This window comes from Eretmochelys imbricata, chromosome 2 (genome assembly GCF_965152235.1).
Source record: "Eretmochelys imbricata isolate rEreImb1 chromosome 2, rEreImb1.hap1, whole genome shotgun sequence".
In the NCBI taxonomy this organism is placed as follows: Eukaryota; Metazoa; Chordata; order Testudines; family Cheloniidae; genus Eretmochelys; species Eretmochelys imbricata.
In genome coordinates, this window is record NC_135573.1 from 65,055,394 (window position 1) to 65,068,215 (window position 12,822).

The following is a 12,822-nucleotide window of genomic DNA, read 5'->3' on the forward strand; positions in this document are numbered from 1 at the left end:
TCAACATCCACAAAAAAGGGGGTGGGGGTGGGGCTGAAGACAAAGAAAGGAACCGCACACAATGCTCCTCTAACCCAAATGAAGTTACTAAACCATATGAAGGGGAAAAAAGAAGACTAATATTGTGAAGAGCTTTTGTTGGATGAAATTGACAAAAGCTCTACCATGTTTAAATAAACTTTTGCAATATTAAATCATTTCTAAGCAACTCTGAGAAAATTATTTGGCAGATCACAGGTTTCTGCATCTATTAAATGCTACTAAGCATTTCTTGCATGTTTACATGTCTTGTACAACAGCACTGTTTAAAAGAGTCTTTTATGGGTGTCTCTCTCTAAAACATTTTGTACTACTGAGTAGAAGCAAAAGCCATTAAAAAGTGGTGTCTATCACTAAATTCTATAATGGTATCTACTGAAAAACTCCATGGCACTAACAAAAGAGCATGAAAACAGTCTACCACTATGGAACAAAGATGTAATGCTCTGTCACTGGGTGAAGATACATGAAGTTTCTATAGAACAGTTGATGCCGATCTCTGGCAGAGTCATGTTTGAAGTGTTTTCGAAGCAGACCTTGCTATTCTAGAACATCCAGAGCCAACTGGCTTTTAGGATGCTTGTGGCCTCATAACCTCCAACTTTGTTAATTTGTTGTCCTAACCCCCACAAATTCACAGACTATCCAGAGGTCAAACTTATGGGGGTAAATGTACAAAATAAGTATACATGTGGAATACATTACTTTGAGTTATTTTCTTTTCCTGGTAATTATTCAACAGATGGTCTATCCATCCACTTATATAACACTATTCTATGTAACAAATAAGCCCAACAAATTAGTGTATTTTAACAGTGTTAGGGAATACTGCTACCTTTAACTAACAAAAGGCCTGAGTCTGATCTCACTTTGGTGTAAAATCAGAGCTAACGACTGAAGTTGTTGGAATTACAGTGGCATAAAACCACTGTGGGCAAGAATCTTTAAGTGAGTGTTCCTAGATTCCGGGAGATTGGTTACTATTCACATTAGGAATGATACAGAAAAGCCTAGAAGTTTCTTGAGGGAATTTGCCATCCTGAATTTACCATTTCTGTACTCAGCAGTATTTTTACTCCATATTGTAAGTTACGAGAGGGACAGAAACAGTTAGCAAGTTGCATAATAGTGTACCTTGATATGACTTTTCCATTGCTAGTAGTGGCTTTTCATGAGATTACAGCAGCTGTTTAAGTCCCTGATGTACACAAATATTTAAATTCCATTGTCATCCAAGCAATTTCCTGGCCATAAAAATGCAATGGGTTTCTTGAATGCAACTAGGAAATTAGACAAATTATCACAGCTAGTAAGGTGTAAATAAAGTTGTAATATTTGCCACAGAATTGTCATAACCTTGGTAAAGTGTGCCGTGTAATTACAACCACCCTAGTCCAGCCTGCTGCTGGTGGGAGTGTTGAATATCCACGAAAAAAATTGGTAATTCCTCAAAACACAAAAGCAACAAAAGGATGCAGATGGTATATTACAGTGAAAAGTATTTGCTTTAAAGATAAGTTTCACACTAAGCTGGTGGCCGAAGTAGGGCAGCAGGACACCCCCAGGAACTAACATTAGGCCTGTTCTAGCTCCTCCTTGAAAGTACCAGATTATGACCAGTAACAGGACTAGGACAGCAGTGGATTCTGTAGCAGAACTCCTACTACATTCTTCTACTGGAGTAGGATTAGCAGCATGATCAAAGTCAAGATTTTATTCCAATCTGCAGACTTCTGAACAATACTAGTATAGTCTGAAAACTAAGGTTGGCTCTCTGCTAGAGATGCTCAGATTTCCAATTCTATAAAATGTAGAGTCCACCAAGCCTTCAGCAGGTGAAATGGTTGTCAGATGCTTCTTTAGTTCTACCCCAAAACCTATCACTCATACAGGACATGATCACCCCCTGCCCTTTTCCTGGGGGTGAGGCTGTATTGGAAAAGGGGAAGCTCTTGTCCATTAGACTTCTTATACTGACAATTGCTATGGCCAAGGAAGGCTGGCTCCAATTTCCAAAATGGCCTGAGTTTACTATGGAGCACTGTATTCCTTTCTCACAGCTCCAGGATCAAGCACTTTATCTTTGCAGCACTGCCAGCCCCCAATATCCTGGGCTCTTGGCTCACATAAGGTAAAAGACTCTTGGCTCACATAAGGTAGCAAGTTGTATTGCTAGACTACCACTCAGATCCAAGGTAGATTTTTATTCTTAGCTTTGTTTTTACCACCACTACCCATGTAACTGATTAGAATGGATTCAATCGGTGTAGCACCATACTCTTCAAACCTCTGAGTCAGCACAAGGCAAACCCTTTCTTTTTTGTACTTTATAAATGTTTCAAGTTGTACACAGTTTTGGCTTCAAATGATGTTATATTACAAATAATTAATATTCATAACTGAGATAAATATTGAATTACATTATAATGGTCTCACAATGTTCACTAGTTGAAAATATAGGTGAAGGATATAATGTATTACAGACAGATTCCAATACTTCTACAACCATAACTGGGTAGGAAGAGGTCTAAAATTAGAATCGGTGATGATCATTTGCTCATTAATAACATCCCCCCTTTATAAAAATTGCAAAAGATACTTTTATCTCACATACTTTTAAACTTTATTTAATCTCAGAACCATTGCTATGTTACACTTCTCAGAGTGAGCTTTATCACTTTTGATGTTAACGTTCCCTTTTGTAGCTTGACAGTAAGTGTGGATGAATTGAGGGGGGAGTCCACGTCCCCAGATTTATGCCTCAGTCTCTGCTGGTCCATTAAGACAAAACTTGTGGCTGAAATTCTTTCCTTTAGAGAGATATATGAAGCGCGAGCTAGCATCAGTGTCACCCCTTTATTTTTGAATGTATAAATATGAAAAATAATTGGAAGTTTTCCTCATTTGCAGTCAGACCAATATTAATATTCTGCACTTTAACAAGTTTAAATACTTAAACACAGAATTTTATTTTGCACTGTTAACTATTTCATTATGAGAAAAAATAAAATAAACCACCATATTGAGTAAAGTACCAAAGCATTTCCAGTTTTGGCTTTTATCAAGATTTTCAATCTGGCAGATTTATTGTCACACCCCTTTCACAACAGACAAGATGCTTACCATATATTTAGGATTACAAGTTGCCACTGAAAGAAAACTTTACACGGTCACTGTACAACTAGGTTGAAAAACTGTCCTGCATGAAAAATATACTGAGAAATCAAGCGGTAAACAAGAAAAAAATATAAGAAAAGATCAGTCTTCATAATGTGCCATCTTAAAAGGGTATCGATTCCTCCTGTATTTTTCATTCATTATACTGTGTTTTTACCTACAGTATTCATTAAGGCAAACTGCTAATCCATTTCTGAAGAGGTGCTGTGGAAATTGTGGACAAACAGCAAACATTTGGCATTAAAATAGTTAACACATATGTAGCTTCCAGTAATATACATTAAGCATTTTTCTTGGACTTGAAGATAATGGCAGGAAAGGATGAACATGCTAACAATGTCAAAAAGGTTTAAAATTCAGCATCCAAGCGATTTCTAATAATGTTTCTGTAGTTTTCAAGCTCTAAATAGTATAGAATTTATGCAAATGCATTAAAGAATTCTAGCTTGGCAAATACACCCAAGCAGGTTATTAAACTATATATACAGAAAGTAAATGATAAATACAGAATTAAAAGAGTCCTTCTGCTTTTCTTTATAGCCTTGAAAATTGACAAAAACTTGGACAGCTCTACAATATTAAACATTAGGTAACCACAGTAGTTGGAAACCTAACTACACAAACTGATTAAAATACTCAGATGATTTTGTAGTGTTTAATACAATTCAGTTTGTAGTCAAGGGCACAAGACAACATTTAACAAAAATAATCACATCAACTGAACTAGAAATCAAATGTAAATAGATATGAATACAATCTCCAAAATCTGTCTTTAAGTGAACATTAACCATTTATTCAAAGTTATACAAGAAGTTGAAGGATAAAGTCTTCTTCTGCCGCATGAAACCAACTTACAATAGTTTCATGTCTCAGTTGAGCTGCAGTGGGGGGAGGGTGAAAGAACAAGTTAGTGGGCCCTAGTCGGGCAGCTAGAAAGTAAAAATAGGTTCAACAGCAGCCTCCACCAGCTTGTTGTCCTCCCTGATTGCCTGCAAGTGTTGCATTAGTGGCAGCGTGTTGAGGGCCAATTTTAATACCGTTTGCCTGAAATAAAAAAGTTGAATACACAGCAATTACTATTTTAAAACATTTTAATATGCTGGAAAAGACTAAAATTAGTCCATTAATTTTTGTTTATGCACATGTCTAAAAGAAGTTCTCCTTTTACTTTCATATACAATAAACCACAGAAAAAACTCCTATTTAAAACTGTGCCTGGATACAAATAAGGAAGTAAAATTAAGGGAAAGACATTTTCCTTCTTGTTTCAGTTTTTCTCCATTTCACTGCTATAAAACAGAACTCTGCCTGTTATCAAACTGTTAACATAAACACACAAGAAGAATAGTATTTAAATGCTATTCCACATAAAGTAGCAAACTTTTAAAAATACATATATACATTTCTAATGCACACTTAAAAGAGATGCAAAACCTCCACTGGTTTAATACAATGTACAACTTTTCCTCTCTAGACAGCATTTATTTCCATGTTGAATCAGCTGTACAGGCTAAGGGCATACGAGTGTTCTGTGTCATCAATAATTTCTATGATCCCCAAAGACATGGCAACTTGCCAAGAACCCACACACAGCGTAGCTCTTTCATTCATCAAACTCACACTTGTATCTTAACCCTCACTCCCTCAAGTGGATTTTACCTAAAAATACAGCACTTTGAGAAAAGTAATACAGTAGCTTCAGAAATTAAGCTCTTAAGGAAACTTTGCGTCACAGTAAATCTCAGATTTATAGTGCTTGGCAGTTGTTCTGCAACAGTAGTAGCCTTGGGGTTTCTGGCACTAGCTCAGTATTGACAGCAGCTGATGTGGTTTCTTTTCGCTCTTTGACTCCTCTTTAATAAAAAGCATGCCCTATGGCTCATTGGTTTTGCCCCCTCTGGGCTGGTAGCAACTTCTTGAGGAATCAAGGAGCCAGACTTGGCATTAAGCCAAATAAATAGCACGGACTGTTGGCTCTTGACAGCATATTGCAATCAAAGCTCCATAAGGCACAGTAAAGCAGTCAGCTAGTATATGAAACTCGACAGATACAATGAGCATGCCTCTTCAGACGCCCTGATTACTGTCCAATTTATAAAGCATCAGTTTCTAACTGAATGGCATCTCCTTTAAACCAACTCAAGATTTTCTGCTATATTAACCCTGAAGAATTTTGAAAAACTGAACAAGCTGCATGAAAAAAAGGATATCAACATAATGAAATATTAATTAAAATTTACAAATAATTTTTGAGACGCTGGGATCTTTGTTTTAAGAACCTATGCTTAAGACTGAAGTCCTATTTAGCTACAGGTCACACAGTTCAAGCAGCTGGAGTGGTAGTGAAGCTTCTCTCTAATGCCTTACTAATAACGTCTATTACTATAACTAGAAATAACTTTTTACTTTTTAAGCTTCCATGTGCTGAAACAACTTAATGCAGTTCTGCTAATTCCTTTGTGCCATCTTCCCCAACAGTTCAGTGACTTTCATGTCCATTAAAAGCAGTCAGAAAATGACTAGAAAATGAAAGCCCTATCCACAGAACAGGTACAGAATGGTTGGTGGCAGTGCACAATCCTCCATGTGGTTCCAACCAACTGGCCTTAGCACTGATCTCAAGGGACATCTCTACGGGTGAAAGAAAGGCTATGTGCCAAGGACATCCCAGACTGCCAACAAGGGTGCCAATTAGTGCTGATTGTGCTGCTGTTTTGTGATGTGGACATTAGTCCACCGAGAACGTGACTGATCCCACCAACTTACTTCAATAGGGCAATGAAGAGCTATATTAGATGATAACTTTGATTACTAACCTGTACTGAATTTGAACCAGTGATCAGATGTGAAAGGCTCTCTCTCCCTGAGCTACCCAGAGCCCTCTCACATAGTCATATTCAATATAAGGGCATATGATGTACTTGAGAATTTAAGGACATACATCACAGAGATCTACTCTGAGACAGTACACGTTGATCCAGAGAAGAAATTTTCAGTTGTTCCAAGACATACGGGTTTTTTTGGCTTTAAGAATTTCTTTACTACAGAATAAGAACAAGCCATAATCTTTACTTTGCCTACAGAAATTCCTAACAGTGGGCAGTATTTTACTCCCTATAGTAACCAGCTATGTAACTCTGTATTATTTAGTCATATTTCATGTAATTCTCAAAGTTAATTCTTCCCCCCTCAGTCTGGGAATACATGTAATTACTGGACAATTATAGGAAGGTGCCATTTGATTTATAAAAATCTAAAGAATCAGTTTCAGTGGTGTCACCCTATCTGGAGTGAATGGGTGTACTTGCTAATCCCCTGGTTGGTGGAAATTTTGATAATATGTCATCATGGTCAAGCTGGATATCATTCAAAAGCCCTTTCTCCCACGAACACAATGGTACCAAACATGACAACCCTAGAATAATTCTGTAGATAACATTTGAGAAAATGTTTAAAAATCAAAGCTTTTTAAATTATACTCTAACAGAGGTACGTCAAACATGCAGGCCTCTCAAAGTTAAATTGTGGCTCTCGACTAACAGTACTCTGTTATCAGTTAATGCTCAGAACATAATACCTGATTAAATTTTTTAATGTCACAGATTACTATAAATGGAAGAAGTACCTCAAATTTATTTGCCATTATTGTTAAAAAAGAAGCAGCTCAGTGGTATTGATTATCAGCTTGGTTTATTATGCCAAAAGAGTTGTAATGAGTAAGGCTCCATGTTTGTCACGGATTCTGTGACTTTCCATGACCTCCGTGACTTCTGCAGCAGCTGGTGCGCCTGGCCCGAGGGCCGCCTGGCCACCTTGGGCAGGCCCCAGTACAGGTGCACTGGTCACTGCTGGGGCAGTCTTGGGCTCTCCCGCCCCCCAGCAGCAGGAGTTTGGGTGTGGGGGCACTCAAGGCTGGGAGATAGGGTGCGGGTCAGTGCTTGGGGGGGGGGCGCCTCGCCAGAAGGGTAACAGGAACTCCCCATCCTCAGCTCCTAGCTCCATGTGCTGCCTCCGCCCGCAGGCACCGCCCCTGCAACTCCCATTGGCCGGAGTTCCCAGCCAATGGGAGCTGCAGAACCAAGGCTTGGGGGGGAGGCAGCACATGGAGCTAGGGTCGCTGCTTCCCAGGAGCTGGGTCGGGAGTCCGCCCCCACCCCACTCCCACAGGCCGTTCCCCCCAGCCCCCGTGGGGCCCCCACCCCAGGTTTTAGTTAGGGGTATATAGCAAAAGTCATGGACAGGTCACGGGCCATGAATTTTTGTTTACTGCCCGTGATACAGCCATGACTTTTACTAAAAATACCTGTGACTAAAGTGTAGCCTTAGTAATGAAGTACCGGTTAAGAAGTCAGCATCCAGCCAGAAATTACTGGAATCCGTCCGGAAACAGTATGCACATAATTATATAACATAATTAATTACATTCCTAGAGTAATTTATTACAAAATCCTTGTTTTTACTTTGGTCTTGATAATTTTTAGGCATCAATTGGGAGACGAAGAGCAGCTGACTCTTTGGAGAATACCACTGCAAAGTTAAACACGATGCTCGGTGGCACCTTACTATATAAGGCTATAAGAAGTGCACCCATAAACTGAATCTGACAATGTTGGAGAGGAAGTACGTTGAGCAACAGGAAAAAGTTGAGGATTCTGGGACAAGTGTCAGCTATGGGCGAGACACCTAATAGTAGGTCCCAAAACATACATTTTGAGAACAACAACTGCTTCTTCTGCAGTAAGCTCAAAGGCAACCATTAAGCACGTTTCAACAGGTGAGAAACTACATGAAGCAGTCACTTTTAGCAAGAGCACTGCAGGGAAAGTAAAGTGGGTACATTGACCCAAAAGACACCCACGTACATGACATTGCATATCACATCCTACGCCAGAAATGTATGTAATGTGTTACACCAAGCCTTACGCCAGTAACGTATACAATGTGTTATGTCAAAAGGGCAAAGCAACAGAAACCAACACTGATTTTACGACTGCAAACTGTGCGACTCAGCTCATAAATTGCCTCAAAAGCGCTCTAATGGATGGGAAAGTGGTGGTGATGGCCAACGCAGAACTAAGTACAGTGTGCTTTGAAGGGATTGAAGAGGAACGAATGCTTAGCAGAAAGGCTCTTAAACTTATTGAAGATGAACTGTGGGATATGGATGTAGCTTTTTCAATCCTATCTGCAGAAATGCATCATAGCACCACAACTTTTTGCAGCTTTTAAGGATACCAAAAGCAGAAGAAAGCACTGATGTTAATAGTAATATTAAGACTGTTTGCAGCTGCTAAATTTATATGGAAAACTATTCTGTCCTGGAGTATATGGGAGTTTCAGGGATCCATAATGGAGGACAAACCTAAAAAAAAAAATATATATATACTGTGTGACCTGTTCTACCTCTTTAAGAAGTGCATCAGTAGTTTCAATTACTTCAGAACAAGTATATTAATAAGCAAGAATAGCACAAGCCTCATGTACATGTGTTTGAGTGACAGGCAGGTTTCCAACACATGCATGACAACTGTGAGACAGGTAGTGGTAGATTACACATAAGTAGCTGTTGGCTTATCAATTCATTCCAAAACAGAGTACTCCACCTGGAGACTGCAATTGAAAATTAGGTTCTTTGCCATCTGCTGTATCTTCAAGGAAGTCCAAGTTCTCAACAGCACTAAATATAAAACTATCCTAGACAGGGTCTGGAGGAAGACACAATTCTTCATTCAGTTCCATGTGGCAAAGGTATCCTTTATGTCAATGTGATGGTCTGCTATTAGAAGTGAATTAATGGGGTCAGTCCCTTCCTCAAGAGCTATCTGAACCAGCAAAAAACTCAGTCCTTGAAGGAGCTTACTAACTTCATAACTCACTCATTTTCCTATCAAGATCCAAAAATTCTGAAGCCAAGAAGTCCAGTTTTCAATGAAGTAGCAGTTACATAAACTACAGTAGAGCTTTCTACATTCACTAACCTTGACCTCACTTGGTTTGTGCAAAAGTCAGATGCACTTCAGAGGCAAAAAAAATAATTGAGTATGGTTTCAGTTGAAGAGATAGAACACACCCTCAAATGAGTTGGAAACCCAGGACACAGCATACCACAACATTCCAGGAGAAAGGTACATTCTCCAATATGGTCAGCCTTTAATACAACATTACAAATGGTGCCAGAGCAGAAGACCCATGTATGCATCCTGCCAGTCATACCTGCTAGTTAACATTCTTTATGCAGCTGGAACACATGAACAAATATATCTGCATAACTGAATCAAATATGTCATGACACTAGACATGGTCCTTTACAGGTCTGTTCAACAGCAAACAACATCCTGTGATGATCTTTGTGGATGGTGGAGTCTATGTCCTGGTGAACTGTACATATTCTTTACAGCGATACATATAATTGGATCCTTTGTTGATGGCACTGGTGTTCCTGAGATCTGGGGGGGATTCTGAACAGTGATAGTACTGTAAACCAAATTCTTGAAAAGAAAATGATGTTACGCGCTATGGAAGCCCACAACAGAATGCTTGTTGCCCTTCAAAAATGCTACCTACATGTCTTCTTTGACAAGCATACTGATGTGTCTAAAGTAATTTCCCAAAGGGTTCAGGACTTGCAAGACCAGTTCCACAAATCCAATGTACATTCTGCTCATAATAATCTGTTGAGCATGATGGAGAGCTGCATCATCATCATCATCACAGAACAGATGAAGCAATTCAATGAGGTTGAAATGATGACAAAGCCAACTTTCGGGATGGTGCAGCAATACATGTAGATCAGTGGTTCCCAAACTTGTTCCGCCACTTGTGCAGGAAAAGCCCCTGCCAGGCCGGTTTGTTTACCTGCCACATCCGCAGGTTTGGCTGATCGCGGCTCCCAGTGACCGCGGTTTGCTGCTTCAGGCCAACACCGTACTATCAAAATTTCCACAAATCGGAGGACGAGGAGCTGGGAGGGCGGTAAGTCCCCATGACATGCCACAAAGGGCAATATCATTGAAATTATGATTCTGTAAGATTTTTATAAATCAAATGACACCTCTCCCTTATTTTTCCAATCACTAATTTGCCCACGGAATGAGATTTTACTACATTATGCTCCCACACCACCTCTTCCACACTGGACAGCTCATGTAGTACATCTGGCACATTAACATGGTCTCCCCATTTACACAGTGGAAAATTATCTTTGAAAGCAGATGACACCATATGGGGAAGTGAATGGAAGTGGATTTTCTTCTCCCTTTTGGGGATTTATATGGTTTTGTGATGTTTCATCAATGGATAGGGCCACTTAATTCTAATCTGTTTAAATCACAATAGTAAGTGAATCTATATAAAAACGGGATGTACAAATGTTTTACTGCAGTGTGTGCAGAATACTGTAATACACGGGTTACAAAAAGTGATCCAAGGTCTTGTAAGTTTTGTGCTTTCTAAAAAAAATAAAGTAACTCACTAGAACATGCTATCAGAATACTATAAATGTTACCTCATTATTAATATCAAAGACTCCTTCTTGGATTTTCTCATAGATTTCTTTTGCTGTATTAATAAATGCCTGAAATGGAAACAATATAAAATTAGATCATATTAATGAGACAAAACAAATATGGACATAACAAGATACTCTACAAAGCCCAATACTCACATGAAAGGTCAAATTCTGCTCCCACTAAAGTCAGTGGGAGTTTTACCACAGATCTCAATAAGGTATGAAGATTAGGGCTGTCAAGCGATTAAAAAAATTAACCATGAGTAATCTCACTGTTAAACAATAATAGAATACCATTTATTTCAATATTTTTGGATGTTTTCTACATTTTCAAATATATTGATTTCAATTACAACATAGAACACAAAGAGTACAGTGCTTACTTATTTATTTTTGATTACAAGTATTTGCACTGTAAAAAACCCAAAGAAATAGTATTTTTCAATTCACCTAATACAAGTACTGTAGTGCAATCTCGATCATGAAAATTGAACTTACAAATGTAGAATTATGTACAAAAAAATGCATTCAAAAATAAAACAATGTAATATTGTAGAGCCTGCAAGTCCACTCAGTCCTACTTCTTGTTAAGCCAATCACTCAGACAATCAAGTTTGTTTACGTTTGCAGGAGATAATGCTGCCCGCTTCTTGTTTACAATGTCACCTGAAAGTGAGAACAGGCGTTCTCATGGCACTGTTGCCGGTGTTGCAAGATATTTATGTGCAAGATGTGCTAAAGATTCATATGTCCCTTCATGCTTCAACCACCATTCCAGAGGACATGCGTCCATGCTGATGATGGGTTCTGCTTGGTAACAATCCAAAGGAGTGCGGACCAACGCATGTTCATTTTCATCATCTGAGTCAGATGTCACCAGCAGAAGGTTGATTTTCTTTTTTGGTGGTTTGGGTTCTGTAGTTTCCACATCGGAGTGTTGCTCTCTTAAGACTTTTGAAAGGCACTTCAGATTCTTAAAGCTTGGGTCAAGTGCTGTAGCTATCTTTAGAAATCTCACATTTGTACCTTCTTTGTGTTTTGTCAAATCTGCAGTGAAAGTGTTCTTAAAATGAACATGTGCTGGGTCATCATCCGTGACTGCTATAACATGAAATATATGGCAGAATGCAGGTAAAACAGAGCAGGAGATATACTACTCTAGCCCAAGGAGTTCAGTCACAAATTTAATTAACACATTTTTTTAATGAGCATCATCAGCATGGAAGCATGTCCTCTGGAATGGTGGCCGAAGCATGAAGGAGCATACAAATGTTTAGCATACCTGGCACGTAAATACCTTGCAATGCCGGCTACAAAAGTGCCATGCAAATGCCTGTTCTCACTTTCTGGTGACATTGTGAAGAAGACAGTAGCATTACCTCCTGTAAATGGAAACAAACTTGTTTGTCTTAGCGATTGGTTGAACAAGGAGGAGGACTGAGTGGACTTGTAGGCTCTGAAGTTTTACATTTTTGTTACATAACTGCACTCAAAAACAAAACAAAGAAAATCTACATTTGTAAGTTGCACTTTCATGACAAAGAGATTGCACTACAGTACTTGTATGAGGTGAACTGAAAAATACTATTTCTTTTGTTTATCATTTTACAGTGCAAATATTTGTAATAAAAATAATGTACACCTTGATTTCAATTACAGCACAGAACACAGTATATATGAAAATGTAGAAAAACACCCAAAATCTTTAATAAATTTCAATTGGTATTCTATTGTTTAACAGTCCGATTAAAACTGCAATTAATTGCGATTAATTTTTTAATCGCAATTATTTTTTGAGTTAACTGCGATTAATCGACAGCCCTAATGAAGATCATGTCCATTAACACATCCGAAATAGCATGTATCACACACAGCTTACAAAAACAGTGTTTTTTGTAGTAGCATATGTAGCCCAAAATCTGTCGTCCAGTCATTACTGAGAAAAGTGGTTTTTAAAATATGTATAAATTACTCTTAAATAATTTATTTCTGACCCTTATGGACAGATAATGTGGCAGATGGTTCTCCCACCCTTAATATCTTTGTAATATTCCATTCTAGATTAGAGTGCTTAGCAATGTAAAACTAAACGGTGCTTA

The 12,822-nt window shown here is 38.5% G+C and overlaps 1 protein-coding gene across 1 annotated transcript in view; it reads right to left on the reverse strand.

Annotated features, from left to right (window-relative positions):
* Positions 1–2,983: 2,983 nt before the first annotated feature.
* RAB2A (RAB2A, member RAS oncogene family) overlaps positions 2,984–12,822 on the reverse strand; it is an 82,397-nt gene continuing 72,558 nt past the window's right edge. Inside the window, exons 7-8 of the mRNA XM_077810227.1 lie at positions 10,721–10,789; positions 2,984–4,260 (exon numbers count right to left, since the gene is read on the reverse strand). Coding sequence (XP_077666353.1) covers positions 4,165–4,260; positions 10,721–10,789 — 165 coding nt within the window. The 3' untranslated portion in view covers positions 2,984–4,164. The remainder of the gene's footprint in view (positions 4,261–10,720; positions 10,790–12,822) is intronic.